This window comes from Cherax quadricarinatus, chromosome 4 (assembly GCF_038502225.1).
Source record: "Cherax quadricarinatus isolate ZL_2023a chromosome 4, ASM3850222v1, whole genome shotgun sequence".
In the NCBI taxonomy this organism is placed as follows: Eukaryota; Metazoa; Arthropoda; class Malacostraca; order Decapoda; family Parastacidae; genus Cherax; species Cherax quadricarinatus.
The window spans coordinates 51,365,565-51,388,725 of record NC_091295.1 but is presented as its reverse complement, the minus strand read 5'-3'; the positions used below and the strand labels follow the sequence as shown (position 1 = coordinate 51,388,725).

At 41.1% G+C, this 23,161-nt stretch overlaps 1 protein-coding gene across 2 annotated transcripts in view; it reads right to left on the bottom strand.

Moving 5' to 3' along the window:
• Window positions 1–23,161, bottom strand: part of LOC128684543 (DCC-interacting protein 13-alpha) — a 66,088-nt gene that overhangs the window by 30,109 nt on the left and 12,818 nt on the right. For both annotated transcript variants that reach the window (XM_053770795.2, XM_053770796.2), the window contains exons 7-8: window positions 2,273–2,437; window positions 1,628–1,813 (exon numbers count right to left, since the gene is read on the bottom strand). In XM_053770795.2, coding sequence (XP_053626770.1) covers window positions 1,628–1,813; window positions 2,273–2,437 — 351 coding nt within the window. The remainder of the gene's footprint in view (window positions 1–1,627; window positions 1,814–2,272; window positions 2,438–23,161) is intronic.

The following is a 23,161-nucleotide window of genomic DNA, read 5'->3' as shown; positions in this document are numbered from 1 at the left end:
ATTTTCTGCATATTTACACCACACGTTGCCCTTAGACAGGACATCTCCACTGCCTCCAACCGCCTCCTCGCTGCAGGATTTACAACCCAAGCTTCAAACCCATACAAGAGAGTTGGTACCACTATACTTTCATACATTCCCTTCTTTGCCTCCATAGGTAACGTTTTTTTGTCTCCACATATACCTCAATGCACCACTCACCTTTTTTCCTTCATCAATTCTATCGTTAATCTCATCTTTCATAAACCCATCCGCTGACACGTCAACTCCCAAATATCTGAAAACATTCACTTCTTCCATACTCCCTCTCTCCAATGTGATATCCAATTTTTCTTTATCTAAATCATTTGATACCATCATCGCCTTACTCATATCTATGTTCACTTTCAACTTTCTACCCTCACACACCCTCCCAAACTCGTCCACTAACCTTTGCAATGGAGATGAATGGTTTCTGGGACTTGACGAGCTGTTGGATTGTGAGTAGGGTAATATTTAGTGAAGGGATTCAGGGAAACCAGTTATTTTTTATATAGCCAGACTCGAGTACTGGAAATGGGAAGTACAATGCCTGCACTTTAAAGGAGGGGTATAGGATATTGGCAGTTTGGAGGGATATGTTATATATCTTTATATGTGCTTCTAAACTGTTGTATCTGGACACCTCTGCAAAAACAGTGATTATGAATGAGTGAGGTGAAAGTGTTGAATGATGATGAAAGTATTTTCTTTTTTTTTGGGTCACCCTGCCTCGGTGGGAGATGGCCAATTTATTGAAAAAAAAAAAAGAAAAGTACTTTTGTAGCAACAAAGCTGTAGATGAGTGGAACAATCTGCCAAACTTGGATAGCTTTAAAAATAGGTAAGCCAAATTATGAGTGACAAGGGTAAAATTTGAGGAACTACCCAACATGGGTCAGTAGGCCTCCTGCAGTGCTCCTTAATACTTATGGTCTTATGTCAGAGTTGGAGGTATAGTATCATGAAGTAATTTCACAATATCCTTAGTGATTCTTTATAAATTTCAAAATATTTCCGAGAGATCTAGTTGCTAACAATTTATAAACACACCTACCATCCGACTTACGACCTGCTTGACTTACGACCACTCAACTTACGACCATGTTTTTTATGCCAAATTTCTGGGAAATAAACAACTATTTGTGTTGTACACAGTGTTTATCCTAAACCTTACAGTATAAAATACAGTACTAACAACATAAAAAGTAAAGTAAAACATGAAATACCAAAATAAAATAATAAAATAAAGTCATTACAAAAATGTTTTGCTGATATTCAGTAGTAAAGTTCGACTTATGACCATTTCGACTTACGACCAGTTTCTCGGAACCGAACTCGGTTGTAAGTCGGATGGTAGGTGTACTTATGCAAACTTGTTAGGCTGGAGAGCTTCAATATGTAATTCAATGTCAAAGATCAAGTTATTAAAAAAGAAAAAATATTATGGAGGAAATACAGACTAGAAAACTGACAAAAGGAGACCAGAAATACAATAATTGTTAAAAGCATAAAAACACATTTCTCAAATCAAATAATAGATGCATCAGAATAAAAAGAAACATCAAAGCAGGTAAATCCCTTCCATAATGAACATTAATCTACCTACTTTTTGCTATTGGCCACCTGAAAAACATGTCGTCGATCATCTGTGTCCGTGGCATGAACAAGTGTTGAAGAATCTATCTCAAGAAGAAGTGATCCAGCTGGCTCCCCTTTCATCACACCCATAAGGTTTCCTCCTTCGATGAATACGAACTGCCTTTCCCAAGAGCTCATAACACCCATGTACTTTCTGAAATGAGAACACATTCCTATAACACTACCAAAAATGTAATGAATCAAAGTAATTACAGATGATTACTGCTTCTGAAAATTAAAGGGTACATAAATATTTAATTGCAACACTAGATTAAACACCTGAATTTAAAATCTGATAACCTGCAAACAAACTAAAGCATTTTAACTAATGGGCATTGTGACAAGCCAGTCACTTACTGTCAAGCAGTATACACAAATAATCCGCACATAGGACAGATAAGCTTATGACAATGTTTCGGTCTAACATGGACCATTTACAGTGCGACTTGTAAATGGTCCAAGTCAGACCGAAACATCATCATAAACTCCTCTCTCCTATGTCCGGGTTATTTGTGTATTGTTCTGGTCACAATATGGTGCCTGTTTGTTTTTTGTCAAATAGTATAATGTAATCTACATATTATAAACTTGCCATGGAATCTAATTATCTTACTTCTGGACATTGAGGTAGCCACCCTTAGTTGTAAGAGTTGTATCTGGGGGTAAGGCAGCAAGATCCGGGGGTGGCTGAGCATAATACATGAGCTGAGACTGAGTGATGATGGAATCGATAAGCTCCAATGTGTCTTCTCTCTCTTTTGTTTGGTCCTCTTGCTCACTATTTATATAATCAATGTATTAGAACAAATATATTTTAAAATATGTGCTGTAAAGAAATTTAAATTCACACACAATAGATCTGGATACCAACCAAATTGTTCATTGTTAATTTGACTTTTTTTTTGGGGGGGGGGGGAGGAGGGAATTTCACCACTTAAATATCTGCAAACCTCAATATTTAAACATTACTAAAATATTAATGATGTACCATTTAAAGCAATTTGAAATCAATCACAAACTACTGCAATATAATCTAATCAAGAAGTGAAATCATATTGCCTAAAATTATATACAAGACTGACTGCAAAAATTACAACCATTATACAATTTACCTATATGTATACGTTTTTTTTTTTAATTCAGTCAATATCTCTTGCCAAGGCAGGATGACACAAAGAGGAAAACACATTCATCATCACTCATTCAATCACCATCCTTCCAGAAATATGCTGACGTCTCACTCAGATTACCCTCCAAGTGTAGCATCCCTACCCCGCCTTCAGAGTGCACCCACTGCCTTCCCACACTCAGGATTAAGTCCAACTAACCAGGTTCCCTGAATTGCTTAATAAAGGTTACATTGATCACACTCCAACAGCACATCCATTAAAAACCAGCCTGTCTCCATTCACTCCTATCTAACACACTCACACAAGCCTGCTTGATGCCCAAACCCCTAAAACTCAGAGCCTCATGTACCCCTTCCTTCCCACCATTTCAGGGATGGCCAGGACCCTTCATACCTTCCACCCAAGCTTTATACACCTTCATCACCAATCAATCCCTTTCCAACATATCTACATGCCCAAACTGCCTCAACAACCTTTTCTCAGTGCTCTGAACTACATTTTTTAGTTTCTATGCTCTGAATTGTACACCTATGTAATGCACTCTTTTAAATATTTTTTAATGTTATCTATTTCTAACTACAGAAAAAAATTCCTCATGTAGTTTATGAATATATTATATACACAACCCATAAATTTTCAGCTACAAGAATACTGTGAGTGTTAAAAATCTGTCAAAGCATAAGCCTTTATCAACAATGTGAAGACTGCATCAAAGGCCACCTTCCTCAATAATCTTTATGGCAAGAGATCCTTGAAAGAGTTATACATGTACGCCATAAGAATGCTTTCTAAATTCATGAATTAATATATTCAATCACTGAAATTCATGCTCTTGGGTTGCAATAAGGTTATATAGTAGGGCCCCACTTATACGGAAGTTTAGGTTCCAGGCTACTGCCGAAAAGCCGACATCACCAAACAGCAGAACGCCACTTGTTTCCACTTATAAATGTCAGATAATAAGTTTACACTAACATATATTAAGTTAGCAATAGAACAAGGATTAAAAAAATAATAAAAAGTAAAATACATACACAGTACACTCATTACTTACCTCAAAATATTTGTAGTCTTAATGTAGGGTGAGAAATGAGTAGTGTTCATTGTAAGAAGTTAGGTGTGGTAGGACTGGTAGCCAGCCAGGCTACCCCATCCCACCTGACCCACATGTAATATACTTCGACATTTAAAGAGCCCTAGAGCAATAAAATGCATATAGTGTGCACTCATTACTTACCTAAAACTGTAATACATCATATTGTAAATTGTTTTAAATTGTTATATTGCAATACTGTAATCTTTATTAACTAATTTAATAGTATAATAAGTCTCTACTAGACTTATGAAAACCACATAGCATTACCTGATATAATATGCAATTCTCCTGTACTTACTGTAACTCATCTAATGACCATATGAACTATGTATTATTGCCATACTAATCTTAAGTTAATTTTAACCCTAAAACAGTCCAAACATAGATCTACGTTCACGTGCTTTGCGCTCCAAACTTTATTTTCCTCATTTGAAAGCACGTAAAAAAGTAGATTTACGTTCGGAGCCCTCCGAACGTGGATGTAGATGTTAGGTAAGACACATATGAAACAGTTAGGTATCTTTATTTCGAAATAAAGATACCTAACTGTTGCATATGTGTCTTACCTAACAACCTGTCAGTATTTCATACCATTTTAATATTCATGTGGATGTAGATCTACGTTTGGACAGTTTAAGTTTGCCCGAAATGTTCTGCATATAAAGGGGCTTTTGGCATGTACACCAAACTATTATATTCCTCTGTATAACCATGTAATTTGTCAAAGTAGTAGTAGGTTGGTAGACAGCAACCACCCAGGGAAGTACTACCATCCTGCCAGATGACTGTGAAACAGAAACCTGTAACTGTTTTCCATGATGGTAGGATTGCTGGTTTCTTTTTCTGTCTCATAAACACGCTAGATAACAGGGATATCTTGCTACTCCTACTTACACTTTGGTCACACTTCACAGACACACACATGCATATATATATACAGGTCTCCCTCAACATTCACGTTTTCAGCTTTCGCGGGCTTCACACATTCGCGAATTCCCAACCGCCAAATTCCCAGCCACCAAATTCCCAGCCGCCAAATCATATTCAAGTTTCCCGCCACCTGCGAGTCCCTACTACCCTCCCTCCGACCCCCGCAACTGGCAGCCAGCCCTCCCACCACTCAGTGTGGTGAGTGTTTTGTTTGTTCACTATTTGCTATTAAATTACAGTATAAATAATGTAAACACATTCATGACTGCATATTGGAATGGCTATTTGGACAGGTATTGGATGGTGACATCATGTGTTTACTCTTGAACACAGCAAAGAATCAAACATTTCTGCTACTGCTAATAATAACAATAGTAATAATAATAATACGATATAATTGAAGAAAGAAATTGTACAAAAATACGAGGGAGTGGTTGACACATCATCAGTGTGGCTTTGTTTATGCTGGAGTGAACATTAGTCTCCGTGCTCTTCCAAACATTTCACAATAATTCATTGTTTGGTGCTTGTAGATTGAGTGTGACTGGAGTGGTAGAGGTGATAGAGGCAGTGGTAGAGGCAGTGGTAGAGGCAGTGGTAGAGGCAGTGGTAGAGGCAGTGATAGAGGCAGTGATAGAGGCAGTGGTAGAGGCAGTGGTAGAGGCAGTGGAAGAGGCAGTGGAAGAGGCAGTGGAAGAGGCAGTGGAAGAGGCAGTGGAAGAGGCAGTGGTAGAGGCAGTGGTAGAGGCAGTGGTAGAGGCAGTGGTAGAGGCAGTGGAAGAGGCAGCGATAGAGGCAGTGATATTTACTAACATATATGTTATAAATAATAATAGTACATTATGAATAACATTTATTATTATTATTATAAATGTTATTAATATTAACATGTACTATTATTATTTATAACATACGTATATGTTAGTAAATACCACTGCCTCACCCACTGCCTCTATCACTGCCTCTATCACTGCCTCTACCACTGCCTCAACCGCTGAATTATTGCGAAATGTTTGGAAGAGCACGGAGACTAATGTCCACTCCAGCATAAACAAAGCCACACTGACGATGTGTCAACCACTCCCTCGTATTTTTGTACAATTTCCTTCTTCAATTATATCATATTATTATTATTATTATTATTATTATTATTATTATTATTATTATTATTATTATTATTACTATTGTTATTATTAGCAGTAGCAGAAATGTTTGATTCTTTGCTGTGTTCAAGAGTATACACATGATGTCACCGTCCAATACCTGTTCAAATAGCCATTCCAATATGCAGTCATGAATGTGTTTACATTATTTATACTGTAGTTTAATAGCAAATAATGAACAAACAAAACACTCACCACACTGAGTGGTGGGAGGGTTGGCTGCCAGTTGCGGGGGTCAGAGGGAGGGTAGTAGGGACTCGCATTGGTTGAGGAAGTGGTGGAGGCAGTGGTGGAGTCTGTGGTATTTAATAACATACATGTTATTAAAGCATAACATGTATATATTTAGTACAACTTACGACGTTTTCAAGTATTTTATGATTGTTCATGGTTCAACAAGTTAAGCAGAATTGTATTATATTTTCCAGGACTCAAGTCCGGCCTGCCGGTTTCCCTGAATCCCTTCATAAATGTTACTTTGCTCACACTCCAACAGCACGTCAAGTATTAAAAACCATTTGTCTCCATTCACTCCTATCAAACACGCTCAAGCATGCCTGCTGGAAGTCCAAGCCCCTCGCACACAAAACCTCCTTTACCCCCTCCCTCCAACCCTTCCTAGGCCGACCCCTACCCCGCCTTCCTTCCACTACAGACTGATACACTCTTGAAGTCATTCTGTTTCGCTCCATTCTCTCTACATGTCCGAACCACCTCAACAACCCTTCCTCAGCCCTCTGGACAACAGTTTTGGTAATCCCGCACCTCCTCCTAACTTCCAAACTACGAATTCTCTGCATTATATTCACACCACACATTGCCCTCAGACATGACATCTCCACTGCCTCCAGCCTTCTCCTCGCTGCAACATTCATCACCCACGCTTCACACCCATATAAGAGCGTTGGTAAAACTATACTCTCATACATTCCCCTCTTTGCCTCCAAGGACAAAGTTCTTTGTCTCCACAGACTCCTAAGTGCACCACTCACTCTTTTTCCCTCATCAATTCTATGATTCACCTCATCTTTCATAGACCCATCCGCTGACACGTCCACTCCCAAATATCTGAATACGTTCACCTCCTCCATACTCTCTCCCTCCAATCTGATATTCAATCTTTCATCACCTAATCTTTTTGTTATCCTCATAACCTTACTCTTTCCTGTATTCACCTTTAATTTTCTTCTTTTGCACACCCTACCAAATTCATCCACCAATCTCTGCAACTTCTCTTCAGAATCTCCCAAGAGCACAGTGTCATCAGCAAAGAGCAGCTGTGACAACTCCCACTTTGTGTGTGATTCTTTATCTTTTAACTCCACGCCTCTTGCCAAGACCCTCGCATTTACTTCTCTTACAACCCCATCTATAAATATATTAAACAACCACGGTGACATCACACATCCTTGTCTAAGGCCTACTTTTACTGGGAAAAAATTTCCCTCTTTCCTACATACTCTAACTTGAGCCTCACTATCCTCGTAAAAACTCTTCACTGCTTTCAGTAACCTACCTCCTACACCATACACTTGCAACATCTGCCACATTGCCCCCCTATCCACCCTGTCATACGCCTTTTCCAAATCCATAAATGCCACAAAGACCTCTTTAGCCTTATCTAAATACTGTTCACTTATATGTTTCACTGTAAACACCTGGTCCACACACCCCCTACCTTTCCTAAAGCCTCCTTGTTCATCTGCTATCCTATTCTCCGTCTTACTCTTAATTCTTTCAATTATAACTCTACCATACACTTTACCAGGTACACTCAACAGACTTATCCCCCTATAATTTTTGCACTCTCTTTTATCCCCTTTGCCTTTATACAAAGGAACTATGCATGCTCTCTGCCAATCCCTAGGTACCTTACCCTCTTCCATACATTTATTAAACAATTGCACCAACCACTCCAAAACTCCCTACAATATATTGGAGCACCAAACATTCACGGTTTTTCAACATTCGCGAGGCTCTTGATCCCCTAACCCTCGCGAATGTTGAGGAACACCTGTACATACATCTAGGTTTTTCTCCTTTTTCTAAATAGCTCTTGTTCTTCTATATTTCTTCTATTGTCCATGGGGAAGTGGAAAAGAATCTTTCCTCCGTAAGCCATGCGTGTCGTATGAGGCGACTAAAATGCCGGGAGCAATGGGCTAGTAACCCCTTCTCCTGAAGACATTTACTAAAAAAGAGAAGAAGAAAAACTTTATAAAACTGGGTTGCTTAAATGTGTGTGGATGTAGTGCGGATGACAAGAAACAGATGATTGCTGATGTTATGAATGAAAAGAAGTTGGATGTCCTGGCCCTAAGCAAAACAAAGCTGAAGGGGGTAGGGGAGTTTCAGTGGGGGGAAATAAATGGGATTAAATCTGGAGTATCTGAGAGAGTTAGAGCAAAGGAAGGGGTAGCAGTAATGTTGAATGATCAGTTATGGAAGGAGAAAAGAGAATATGAATGTGTAAATTCAAGAATTATGTGGATTAAAGTAAAGGTTGGATGCGAGAAGTGGGTCATAATAAGCGTGTATGCACCTGGAGAAGAGAGGAATGCAGAGGAGAGAGAGAGATTTTGGGAGATGTTAAGTGAATGTATAGGAGCCTTTGAACCAAGTGAGAGAGTAATTGTGGTAGGGGACCTGAATGCTAAAGTAGGAGAAACTTTTAGAGAGGGTGTGGTAGTTAAGTTTGGGGTGCCAGGTGTAAATGATAATGGGAGCCCTTTGATTGAACTTTGTATAGAAAGGGGTTTAGTTATAGGTAATACATATTTTAAGAAAAAGAGGATAAATAAGTATACAAGATATGATGTAGGGCGAAATGACAGTAGTTTGTTGGATTATGTATTGGTAGATAAAAGACTGTTGAGTAGACTTCAGGATGTACATGTTTATAGAGGGGCCACAGATATATCAGATCACTTTCTAGTTGTAGCTACACTGAGAGTAAAAGGTAGATGGGATACAAGGAGAATAGAAGCATCAGAGAAGAGAGAGGTGAAGGTTTATAAACTAAAAGAGGAGGCAGTTAGGGTAAGATATAAACAGCTATTGGAGGATAGATGGGCTAATGAGAGCATAGGCAATGGGGTCGAAGAGGTATGGGGTGGGTTTAAAAATGTAGTGTTAGAGTGTTCAGCAGAAGTTTGTGGTTACAGGAAAGTGGGTGCGGGAGGGAAGAGGAGCGATTGGTGGAATGATGATGTAAAGAGAGTAGTAAGGGAGAAAAAGTTAGCATATGAGAAGTTTTTACAAAGTAGAAGTGATGCAAGGAGGGAAGAGTATATGGAGAAAAAGAGAGAGGTTAAGAGAGTGGTGAAGCAATGTAAAAAGAGAGCAAATGAGAGAGTGGGTGAGATGTTATCAACAAATTTTGTTGAAAATAAGAAAAAGTTTTGGAGTGAGATTAACAAGTTAAGAAAGCCTAGAGAACAAATGGATTTGTCAGTTAAAAATAGGAGAGGAGAGTTATTAAATGGAGAGTTAGAAGTATTGGGAAGATGGAGGGAATATTTTGAGGAATTGTTAAATGTTGATGAAGATAGGGAAGCTGTGATTTCGTGTATAGGACAAGGAGGAATAACATCTTGTAGGAGTGAGGAAGAGCCAGTTGTGAGTGTGGGGGAAGTTCGTGAGGCAGTAGGTAAAATGAAAGGGGGTAAGGCAGCCGGGATTGATGGGATAAAGATAGAAATGTTAAAACCAGGTGGGGATATAGTTTTGAAGTGGTTGGTGCAATTATTTAATAAATGTATGGAAGAGGGTAAGGTGCCTAGGGATTGGCAGAGAGCATGCATAGTTCCTTTGTATAAAGGCAAAGGGGATAAAAGAGAGTGCAAAAATTATACGGGGATAAGTCTGCTGAGTATACCTGGTAAAGTGTATGGTAGAGTTATTATTGAAAGAATTAAGAGTAAGACGGAGAATAGGATAGAAGATGAACAAGGAGGCTTTAGGAGAGGTAGGGGGTGTGTGGACCAGGTGTTTACAGTGAAACATATAAGTGAACAGTACTTAGATAAGGCTAAAGAGGTCTTTGTGGCATTTATGGATTTGGAAAAGGCGTATGACAGGGTGGATAGGGGAGCAATGTGGCAGATGTTGCAAGTGTATGGTGTAGGAGGTAGGTTACTGAAAGCAGTGAAGAGTTTTTACGAGGATAGTGAGGCTCAAGTTAGAGTATGTAGGAGAGAGGGAAATTATTTCCCAGTAAAAGTAGGCCTTAGACAGGGATGTGTGATGTCGCCGTGGTTGTTTAATATATTTATAGATGGGGTTGTAAGAGAAGTGAATGCGAGGGTCTTGGCAAGAGGCGTGGAGTTAAAGGATAAGGAATCACACACAAAGTGGGAGTTGTCACAGCTGCTCTTCGCTGATGACACTGTGCTCTTGGGAGATGCTGAAGAGAAGTTGCAGAGATTGGTGGATGAGTTTGGTAGGGTGTGCAAAAGAAGAAAATTAAAGGTGAATACGGGAAAGAGTAAGGTTATGAGGATAACAAAAAGATTAGGTGATGAAAGATTGAATATCAGATTGGAGGGAGAGAGTATGGAGGAGGTGAATGTATTCAGATATTTGGGAGTGGACGTGTCAGCGGATGGGTCTATGAAAGATGAGGTGAATCATAGAATTGATGAGGGGAAAAGAGTGAGTGGTGCACTTAGGAGTCTGTGGAGACAAAGAACTTTGTCCTTGGAGGCAAAGAGGGGAATGTATGAGAGTATAGTTTTACCAACGCTCTTACATGGGTGTGAAGCATGGGTGATGAATGTTGCTGCGAGGAGAAGGCTGGAGGCAGTGGAGATGTCATTTCTGAGAGCAATGTGTGGTGTGAATATAATGCAGAGAATTCGTAGTTTGGAAGTTAGGAGGAGGTGCGGGATTACCAAAACTGTTGTCCAGAGGGCTGAGGAAGGGTTGTTGAGGTGGTTCGGACATGTAGAGAGAATGGAGCGAAACAGAATGACTTCAAGAGTGTATCAGTCTGTAGTGGAAGGAAGGCGGGGTAGGGGTCGGCATAGGAAAGGTTGGAGAGAGGGGGTAAAGGAGGTTTTTGTGTGCGAGGGGCTTGGGCTTCCAGCAGGCATGTGTGAGCGTGTTTGATAGGAGTGAATGGAGACAAATGGTTTTTAATACTTGACGTGCTGTTGGAGTGTGAGCAAAGTAACATTTATGAAGGGGTTCAGGGAAACCGGCAGGCCGGACTTGAGTCCTGGAGATGGGAAGTGCAGTGCCTGCACTCTGAAGGAGGGGTGTTAATGTTGTAGTTTAAAAACTGTAGTGTAAAGCACCCTTCTGGCAAGACAGTGATGGAGTGAATGATGGTGAAAGTTTTTCTTTTTTGGGCCACCCTGCCTTGGTGGGAATCGGCCAGTGTGATAATAATAATAAATAAATAAATATCTTTATCTTTACCTTAAAATATTTGTAGTCTTAATGGTCTTAATATTGGGTGCAAGGTGAATAGTAGGGCAGGTAGGTACCGAATAGTGTTTTAGGTATTGTAACCTCATCTGGCCACCCCCATCCACACATTAAATACTAGACATTTAAAGTGCCCTAGACTGATAAAATGCATATACAGTATACTCATTACTTACCTTAAAACATTTGTAGTCTTAATTTCAAAGTTTACTCTCTATAAGGATTACAATGCTGAGTTTACAGAATTTGGTTATTGTGTGGTTTACATGTAGTAAAATAATGATTACAGAGTGTACCACTAGAACACCTAGCATGGCTAGGCATTTCGGGCAGATTTAGTTTAATTCTTAATTTTAAAATATTACAAATTATAAGGTAAGTTGGTATTATGGCTAAATGACTAAATGCTAGTTTGTGAGTTTAGCAATGTGAATGCTTTTGTTTTGGCACAGTACATAGTTTCAGTATTGGAGTATCACAGGATTCATTATTTTAAGATTGAGATTAATATTTCTGTTTATGGTCAAATGGGTGAGTGAGTGTAAGTGTGAACCACCAGGTGGTATTCGTGCAGTTAGTTGACGGGGTGTATCAGGGAGATAAGATGTTTTCTAATGGTAGTTTCGAAGGTGATGAATGTGTCTGCAGTTCTAGAGTTCTCAGGTAGGGTGTTCCAGATTTTAGGGTCTTTGACATATATTGAATTTTTGTAAAGGTTTAGTCGGACACGGGGAATGTCGTAGAGATGTTTGTGTCTGGTGTTATGCCTGTGGGTTCTGTCACAACTATCAAGAAAGCGTTTTAGGTCAAGGTTGATATTGGAGTTTAAGGTCCTGTAGATGTAGATTGCACAGTAGTAAGTGTGGATGTACTGAACAGGGAGTAAGTTTAGATCTATGAAGAGTGGGGGGGTGTGTTGCCAGGGATGGGATTTAGTGATTATTCTTACTGCGGCTTTTTGTAGGGTTATTATTGGCTTTAGGTGTGTTGCTGCAGTTGATCCTCAAGCACAAATAGCATAGGTGAGGTATGGATAAGTGAGTGGTATAGTGTGAGAAGGGCATTTTGCGGCACGTAGTATTGTATCTAGGAGAGGATCCCAACTGTTTTGGATACTTTTTTGGTTATGTGTTGGATATGGGTGCTGAAATTCAGGTTGTTGTCAAGGTATAGGCCTAGGAATTTGCCCTCATTATGTCTGGTAATTAGAGTGTTGTCGATCTTAATGTTAATTTGTGCATCTCCTCCTCTGCTACCAAACATAATATAGTAGGTTTTGTCAGTGTTAAGCGTAAGTTTATTGGCTGTCATCCAAGTCGATATTTTGATCAGCTCCTCGTTAACAATGGTGTTGAGGGTGGCAAGATTAGGGTGAGAAATGACGTTAAGTCGTGTCATCAGCAAAGAGAATGGGTTTCAGGTGTTGGGATACATTTGGAAGATCATTGATGTATGTGAGGAAGAGCAGGGGACCAAGGACACTTCCCTGCAGAACTCCAGTATCAAGTGGCCGTGTTGTTGATGCTGTGTCTTTAATGGTGACATACTGATACCTATTAGTAAGGTAAGATTTGAAATAAGCAAGCGCATGGCCTCTTATACCGTAATGGTCAAGTTTGTGGAGTAGGATGCCGTGGTAAACGAGATTAAACGAGAGAGAAAGATAGAGATATACACGTGTGTGTGTGTGTGTGTGTGTGTGTGTGTGTACTCACCTAGTTGTTGTACTCACCTAGTTGAGGTTGCAGGGGTCGAGTCCAAGCTCCTGGCCCCGCCTCTTCACTGGTCGCCACTAGGTCACTCTCCCTGAACCATGAGCTTTATCATACCTCTGCTTAAAGCTATGTAAGGATCCTGCCTCCACTACATCTCTTCCCAAACTATTCCACTTCCTGACTACTCTGTGGCTGAAGAAATACTTCCTAACATCCTTGTGATTCATCTGTGTCTTCAGCTTCCAACTGTGTCCCCTTGTTGCTGTGTCCAATCTCTGGAACATCCTGTCATTGTCCACCTTGTCAATTCCTCTCAGTATTTTGTATGTCGTTATCATGTCCCCCCTATCTCTCCTGTCCTCCAGTGTTGTCAGGTTGATTTCCCTTAACCTCTCCTCATAGGACATACCTCTTAACTCTGGGACCAGTCTTGTTGCAAACCTTTGCACTTTCTCTAGTTTCTTTACGTGCTTGGCTAGGTGTGGGTTCCAAACTGGTGCCGCATACTCCAATATGGGCCTAACGTACACGGTGTACAGGGTCCTGAATTATTCCTTATTAAGATGTCGGAATGCTGTTCTGAGGTTTGCTAGGCGCCCATATGCTGCAGCAGTTATTTGGTTGATGTGCGCTTCAGGAGATGTGCCTGGTGTTATACTCACCCCAAGATCTTTTTCCTTGAGTGAGGTTTGTAGTCTCTGGCCCCCTAGACTGTACTCCGTCTGCGGCCTTCTTTGCCCTTCCCCAATCTTCATGACTTTGCACTTGGTGGGATTGAACTCCAGGAGCCAATTGCTGGACCAGGTCTGCAGCCTGCCCAGATCCCTTTGTAGTTCTGCCTGGTCTTCGATCGAGTGAATTCTTCTCATCAACTTCACGTCATCTGCAAACAGGGACACCTCAGAGTCTATTCCTTCCATCATGTCGTTCACAAATACCAGAAACAGCACTGGTCCTAGGACTGACCCCTGTGGGACCCCGCTGGTCACTGGTGCCCACTCTGACACCTCGCCACGTACCATGACTCGCTGCTGTCTTCCTGACAAGTATTCCCTGATCCATTGTAGTGCCTTCCCTGTTATTCCTGCTTGGTCCTCCAGTTTTTGCACCAATCTCTTGTGTGGATTTTTTAAGAACATAAGAATGTAGGAACACTGCAGAAGGCCTACTGGCCCATACGAGGCAGGTCCTTATCAAAATGACATCTACCTAAAGCTACTCAAGAAATAACTCCCGTACCCCTTGACACCAATCAAACCCAGCCCCTCCCACTCATATATTTGTCCAGTCTCTTCTTAAAGCTACCCAAGGTCCTAGCCTCTATCACCCCACTGGGAAGACTGTTCCACGCATCTACAACTCTGTTAGAAAACCAGTACTTACCTATGTCCTTTCTAAATCTAAATTTATCCAACTTAAATCCATTATTCCTGGTTCTTACCTGGTTCGACACCCTCAGTACTTTATTAATGTCTCCCTTGTTTATGCCCGTCATCCACTTATACACTTCAATGATATCTCCCCTCATTCTACGCCTCTCCAGAGAGTGGAGATTTAAGGCTTTAAGTCTATCCTCATACGGGAGGTTCCTTACACAGTAAATCATTTTAGTCATTCTTCTCTGTATGTTCTCTAACGAGTCTATGTCCATCCTGTAGTAAGGGGACCAAAACTGAGCAGCATAATCTAAATGAGGCCTCACTAGTGATGTATAGAGCTGTAAAATAACTTTTGGACTTCTGTTACTTATACTTCTTGAGATAAATCCAAGTAATCTGTTGGCCTTGTTGCGCACACTAAGGCACTGCTGTCTTGGCTTTAGATTTCTGCTTACCATGACTCCCAAGTCTTTTTCACATTCTGTATGACCAAGCTCTACTTCACCTAGATTATAGCTTCGAGGGTTATTTTCATTACCAAGGGCAAGTACCTTACACTTATCCACATTAAACTTCATCTGCCATTTTTCAGACCAAGACATTAATTTGTTCAAATCGTCCTGGAGTTCATTGATATCCTCCTCAGAGTGAATTATACGGCCTATCTTTGTATCATCAGCAAACTTACTCATGTCACTAGTAATCCCTTCATCAAGGTCATTAATGTAAATTATGAACAGGAGAGGGCCTAAAACTGATCCTTGTGGAACGCCACTAGTGACTAATCCCCATTCAGATTTCACTCCATTAATGGTAACTCTCTGCTTTCTATTGGTAAGCCATGCCTCAATCCATGCTAGAACTTTACCTTCTATACCATGAGCTGCCACTTTTCTTAAGAGTCTCTTGTGAGGTACTCTGTCGAAGGCTTTACTAAAATCCAAATAAACAATATCATATTCCTTATCACTGTCAACTGCCTCAAATGTTCTATTGAAGAACGTCAGTAAGTTTGTCAGGCAGGAACGACCTCTCGTGAATCCATGCTGAGATTCATTTATCAAGTTATACTCTTCAAGGTGACTTCTGATAATGTCAGCTATAATTGATTCTAATAACTTGCCCACTATAGATGTCAGGCTTATTGGACGGTAATTTGAAGGAGTGGACTTATCCCCTGATTTGAATATAGGAACCACATTAGCCATCTTCCACAACTCTGGCACAACACTGGTAAGGATGGACGCATTGAATACACTCGTTAATGGCTGACTAAGCTCCATCTTGCATTCCTTAAGTACCCTTGAAAACAACTCATCGGGTCCCGGGGACTTATTTTGTTTCAGTTTGTCTATCTGTTTAATAACCATGTCCCTCGTGACAGTAATATTAGTTAACTTAAATTCATCAGGAACTAAATAATTGTTAATTACTGGAATCTCATTTACATCTTCCTGTGTAAAAACTGACAAAAAATAGTCATTAAATAAGGAACACATTTCCAGTTCATTATCCGTCAGCTGTCCATTCCCAGATTTCAGAGGTCCTACTTTTTCCTTCACCTTCGTCCTATACACTTGAAAGAACCCCTTTGGATTAGTCTTTGATTCATTAGCAACTCTAATTTCATAGTCACGTTTAGCCTTTCTAATCGCCCTTTTTACTTCTCGTTTAAGCTGAACATATTGGTCAGTAAGGTTAACCTCTCCTCTTCTGATGTGCCTATAAATTCCTTTTTTCTCCCCTAATAGATGCTTTAGCCTCCTGTTAACCCATTTGGGATCGTTATTATTAGACCTAATTTCTCTCTGGGGAATGTATATACTCTGGGCACTGTGTACATTATTAAGAAAACAATCATAAAAGCATATCCCTTCATATTCATAAGTATGATTATCGTCAATAAAATCATTAGCTAGATAACCCCAATCAAGATTAGACAGATGTTCCCTAAGTCCATTATAATCGGCAGAACGAAAATCAGGGATTTTTACTGTATTATCATTATTCTTGCATTCCCAATTAATGCTAAAAGTGATGGATTTGTGATCACTTGCGCCAAGCTCTTCAGTGATCTCCAGATTATTCACGAGTGTTTCCTTATTTGACAAGACTAGGTCTAGCAAATTATTACCCCTGGTAGGCTCAGTTACACTCTGTTTCAGAAAACAGTCCTGAACTGTTTCCATAAAGTCACTGGACTCTAGATTACCTGTCAAAGAATTCCAGTCAATTTGACTAAAGTTAAAGTCCCCTACTATGACTATGTTACTGTGTCCAGAAGCCCTAACAATTTCGTCCCAAAGAAGTCTCCCTCTATCGTGATCCAAGCCTGGAGGTCGGTATATTACACCTAGAATTAGTTTTTCTTGACCCTCCACGAACTCTACCCAAACAGACTCTGTTACTGCTCCATCTATTTTTATACCTGTTTTTATGCAACAATTAATATTTTCTCGAACATACAATGCAACTCCTCCCCCCTTCCCATTACATCTATCCACATTGAACAACTTAAATCCCTGAATATTACACTCAGCAGTCACATCCCGACTCTTTAAATCATACCACGTTTCAGTTAATGCAATGATATCAAAGTTCCCAGCAAATCCTACCAAACGTAGTTCATTAATTTTATTTCTTGCACTTCGACTGTTAGCATAAAATACCAACATATGTTTTTTCTTCTGGAACTGTGTCAAACGCCTTCTTGCAGTCCAAGAAAACGCAATCCACCCACCCCTCTTTCTCTTGTCTTACTGCTGTCACCATGTCATAGAACTCCAGTAGGTTTGTGACACAGGATTTCCCGTCCCTGAAACCATGTTGGCTGCTGTTGATGAGATCGTTCCTTTCTAGGTGTTCCACCACTCTTCTCCTGATAATCTCCATGATTTTGCATACTATACATGTCAGTGACACTGGTCTGTAGTTTAATGCTTCATGTCTGTCTCCTTTTTTAAAGATTGGGACTACATTTGCTGTCTTCCATGCCTCAGGCAATCTCCCTGTTTCGATAAATGTATTGAATATTGTTGTTAGGGGTACACATAGCACCTCTGCTCCCTCTCTCAATACCCATGAGGAGATGTTATCTGGCCCCATTGCCTTTGAGGTATCTAGCTCACTCAGAAGCCTCTTCACCTCTTCCTCGGTTGTGTGCACTGTGTCCAGCACATGGTGGTGTGCCCCACCTCTCCGTCTTTCTGGAGCCCCTTCTGTCTCCTCTGTGAACACTTCTTTGAATCTCTTGTTGAGTTCCTCACATACTTCACGGTCACTTCTTGTTGTCTCTCCTCCTTCCTTCCTTAGCCTGATTACCTGGTCCTTGACTGTTGTTTTCCTCCTGATGTGGCTGTACAACAGTTTCGGGTCAGATTTGGCTTTTGCTGCTATGTCGTTTTCATATTGTCTTTGGGCCTCCCTTCTTATCTGTGCATATTCGTTTCTGGCTCTACGATTGCTCTCCTTATTCTCCTGGGTCCTTTGCCTTCTATATTTCTTCCATTCCCTAGCACACTTGGTTTTTGCCTCCCTGCACCTTTGGGTAAACCCTGGGCTCATCCTTGGTTTTTCATTATTCCTGTTACCCTTGGGTACAAACCTCTCCTCAGCCTCCTTGCATTTTCTTGCTACATATTCCATCATCTCATTAACATTCCCATTATCAGGAGCTTTGCCCTGCATGCACGAGCTCTTCTGGCCACTCTAGCCAGTGTGTCAACCATCGCTCTATTGCTCTCGTCGTACTCTTGCCTTGGCCTCCTGCTGTTCTGCGGTGGGTTATACATCACTGCTATTACCACCTTGGGACCTCCAGAGTGAAGCGTTCCCGCTACGTAATCACTTTCTTCTCCGCTGCCTCCTCTCTCCAGCTCATCAAAATTCCAGCGATTTTTGATCAGCAATGCCACTCCTCCACCCCCCCTGTTCCCTCTGTCTTTCCTCAGGATTTGGTATCCCGTTGGAAAGATGGCATCTGTTATCATACCTGTAAGCTTGGTTTCTGTGAGAGCTATGATGTCTGGTGATGCTTCTTTGACTCTTTCATGCCACTCCTCCCACTTATTTGTTATTCCATCAGCGTTTGTGTACCATACCTTCAGTTTCCTTTCCAACACTGTGGTTTGGGGGGCCTGTGAGGATGGGAGACTTGGTGGCATACTGTGGGATTCTAATGCTCAGTGTTGGGTGGAGGCTGTGGGTATGGATTGTAGTGTGTGTTGGGATGGTGTGATAGGTTGTATGGTTCTGAGAATAGTTGTGTGTGTACTCACCTAGTTGAGGTTGCGGGGGTCGAGTCCGAGCTCCTGGCCCCGCCTCTTCACTGATCGCTACTAGGTCACTCTCCCTGAGCCGTGAGCTTTATCATACCTCTGCTTAAAGCTATGTATGGATCCTGCCTCCACTACATCGCTTCCCAAACTATTCCACTTACTGACTACTCTGTGGCTGAAGAAATACTTCCTAACATCCCTGTGATTCATCTGTGTCTTCAGCTTCCAACTGTGTCCCCTTGTTACTGTGTCCAATCTCTGGAACATCCTGTCTTTGTCCACCTTGTCAATTCCTCTCAGTATTTTGTATGTCGTTATCATGTCCCCCCTATCTCTCCTGTCCTCCAGTGTCGTCAGGTTGATTTCCCTTAACCTCTCCTCGTAGGGCATACCTCTTAGCTCTGGGACTAGTCTTGTTGCAAACCTTTGCACTTTCTCTAGTTTCTTCACGTGCTTGGCTAGGTGTGGGTTCCAAACTGGTGCCACATACTCCAATATGGGCCTAACGTACACGGTGTACAGGGTCCTGAATGATTCCTTATTAAGATGTCGGAATGCTGTTCTGAGGTTTGCTAGGCGCCCATATGCTGCAGCAGTTATTTGGTTGATGTGCGCTTCAGGAGATGTGCCTGGTGTTATACTCACCCCAAGATCTTTTTCCTTGAGTGAGGTTTGTAGTCTCTGACCCCCTAGACTGTACTCCGTCTGCGGCCTTCTTTGCCCTTCCCCAATCTTCATGACTTTGCACTTGGTGGGATTGAACTCCAGGAGCCAATTGCTGGACCAGGTCTGCAGCCTGTCCAGATCCCTTTGTAGTTCTGCCTGGTCTTCGATCGAGTGAATTCTTCTCATCAACTTCACGTCATCTGCAAACAGGGACACCTCAGAGTCTATTCCTTCCGTCATGTCGTTCACAAATACCAGAAACAGCACTGGACCTAGGACTGACCCCTGTGGGACCCCGCTGGTCACAGGTGCCCACTCTGACACCTCGCCACGTACCATGACTCGCTGCTGTCTTCCTGACAAGTATTCCCTGATCCATTGTAGTGCCTTCCCTGTTATCCCTGCTTGGTCCTCCAGTTTTTGCACCAATCTCTTGTGTGGAACTGTGTCAAACGCCTTCTTGCAGTCCAAGAAAATGCAATCCACCCACCCCTCTCTCTCTTGTCTTACTGCTGTCACCATGTCATAGAACTCCAGTAGGTTTGTGACACAGGATTTCCCGTCCCTGAAACCATGTTGGCTGCTGTTGATGAGATCATTACTTTCTAGGTGTTCCACCACCCTTCTCCTGATAATCTTCTCCATGATTTTGCATACTATACATGTCAGTGACACTGGTCTGTAGTTTAATGCTTCATGTCTGTCTCCTTTTTTAAAGATTGGGACTACATTTGCTGTCTTCCATGCCTCAGGCAATCTCCCTGTTTCGATAGATGTATTGAATATTGTTGTTAGGGGTACACATAGCACCTCTGCTCCCTCTCTCAATACCCATGGGGAGATGTTATCTGGCCCCATTGCCTTTGAGGTATCTAGCTCACTCAGAAGCCTCTTCACTTCTTCCTTGGTTGTGTGCACTGTGTCCAGCACTTGGTGGTGTGCCCCACCTCTCCGTCTTTCTGGAGTCCCTTCTGTCTCCTCTGTGAACACTTCTTTGAATCTCTTGTTGAGTTCTTCACATACTTCACGGTCATTTCTTGTTGTCTCTCCTCCTTCCTTCCTTAGCCTGATTACCTGGTCCTTGACTGTTGTTTTCCTCCTGATGTGGCTGTACAACAGTTTCGGGTCAGATTTGGCTTTCGCTGCTATGTCATTTTCATATTGTCTTTGGGCCTCCCTTCTTATCTGTGCATATTCGTTTCTGGCTCTACGACTGTTCTCCTTATTCTCCTGGGTCCTTTGCCTTCTATATTTCTTCCATTCCCTAGCACACTTGGTTTTTGCCTCCCTGCACCTTTGGGTAAACCATGGGCTCATCCTGGCTTTTTCATTAATCCTGTTACCCTTGGGTACAAACCTCTCCTCAGCCTCCTTGCATTTTGTTGCTACATATTCCATCATCTCATTAACTGGCTTCCCTGCCAGTTCTCTGTCCCACTGAACCCCGTTCAGGTAGTTCCTCATTCCTGTGTGTGTGTGTGGGCGCGCGAATGGTTGTAGTTCACTCAGCAAGCGGGCTAGAGAAATATCTCATATTTATGTTAATTTATTCTACTATGGGTATATTTATCATGTTTAAATGTTACGTAACATGTTTATTATATAATTTTGAAAAAATATCGTAGATGAATTAAGCAAAATGTCTATATTAACATTTTATACGACATTTAATGCATCTCGCTCTCTGACTTTGTTGGGCTATCCTAGGTTCCCAACACATATGCTGCTATGTATGATAATCTATGTACAAGTACATAACTGTATTTGTGTATACCTGAATAAACTTACTTAAGAGTGATTATTATTATTATTACAAATTATTATTTTTAAAAAGTTATTACTGTATTACAAATTATTATTATTACAAGTTATTATTATTTGTTATTTTTTTTTTTCAACAAGTCGGCCGTCTCCCACCGAGGCAGGGTGACCCAAAAAAGAAAGAAAATCCCAAAAAGAAAATACTTTCATCATCATTCAACACTTTCACCACACTCACACATTATCACTGCTTTTGCAGAGGTGCTCAGAATACAACAGTTTAGAAGCATATACGTATAAACATACACAACATATCCCTCCAAACTGCCAATATCCCAAACCCCTCCTTTAAAGTGCAGGCATTGTACTTCCCATTTCCAGGACTCAAGTCCGACTATATGAAAATAACTGGTTTCCCTGAATCCCTTCACTAAATATTACCCTGCTCACACTCCAACAGATCGTCAGGTCCCAAGTATCATTCGCCTCCATTCACTCCTATCTAACACGCTCATGCACGCTTGCTGGAAATCCAAGCCCCTAGCCCACAAAACCTCCTTTACCCCCTCTTTCCAACCCTTTTGAGGACGACCCCTACCCCTCCTTCCTTCCCCTATAGATTTATATGCTTTCCATGTCATTCTACTTTGATCCATTCTCTCTAAATGACCAAACCACCTCAACAACCCCTCTTCTGCCCTCTGACTAATGCTTTTATTAACTCCACACCTTCTCCTAATTTCCACACTCCGAATTTTCTGCATAATATTTACACCACACATTGCCCTTAGACAGGACATCTCCACTGCCTCCAACCGTCTCCTCGCTGCTGCATTTACCACCCAAGCTTCACATCCATATAAGAGTGTTGGTACTACTATACTTTCATACATTCCCTTCTTTGCCTCCATAGATAACGTTTTTTGACTCCACATATACCTCAACGCACCACTCACCTTTTTTCCCCTCATCAATTCTATGATTAACCTCATCCTTCATAAATCCATCCGCCGACACGTCAACTCCCAAGTATCTGAAAACATTCACTTCTTCCATACTCCTCCTCTCCAATTTGATATCCAATTTTTCTTTATCTAAATCATTTGATACCCTCATCACCTTGCTCTTTTCTATGTTCACTTTCAACTTTCTACCTTTACACACATTCTCAAACTCATCCACTAACCTTTGCAATTTTTCTTTAGAATCTCCCATAAGCACAGTATCATCAGCAAAAAGTAAGAGTGTCAATTCCCATTTTGAATTTAATTCCCCATAATTTAATCCCACCCCTCTCCCAAACACCCTAGCATTTACTTCTTTTACAACCCCATCTATAAATATATTAAACAACCATGGTGACATTACACATCCCTGTCTAAGACCTACTTTTACCGGGAAGTATTCTCCCTCTCTTCTACACACCCTAACCTGAGCCTCACTATCCTCATAAAAGCTCTTTACAGCATTTAGTAACTTACCACCTATTCCATATACTTGCAACATCTGCCACATTGCTCCTCTATCCACTCTATCATATGCCTTTTCTAAATCCATAAATGCAATAAAAACTTCCCTACCTTTATCTAAATACTGTTCACATACATGCTTCAATGTAAACACTTGATCTACACATCCCCTACCCACTCTGAAGCCTCCCTGCTCATCCGCAATCCTACATTCTGTCTTACCTCTAATTCTTTCAATTATAACCCTACCGTATACTTTTCCTGGTATACTCAGTAAACTTATTCCTCTATAATTTTTACAATCTCTTTTGTCCCCTTTTGATCCCATCAGTTCCAGCTGCTTTACCCCCTTTCATTCTACGTAATGCCTCACGTACCTCCACCACACTTACATAATGCTCTTCTTCACTCCTAAAAGATGGTATACCTCCCTGGCCAGTGCATGAAATTACCGCCTCCCTTTCTTCCTCAACATTTAAAAGTTCC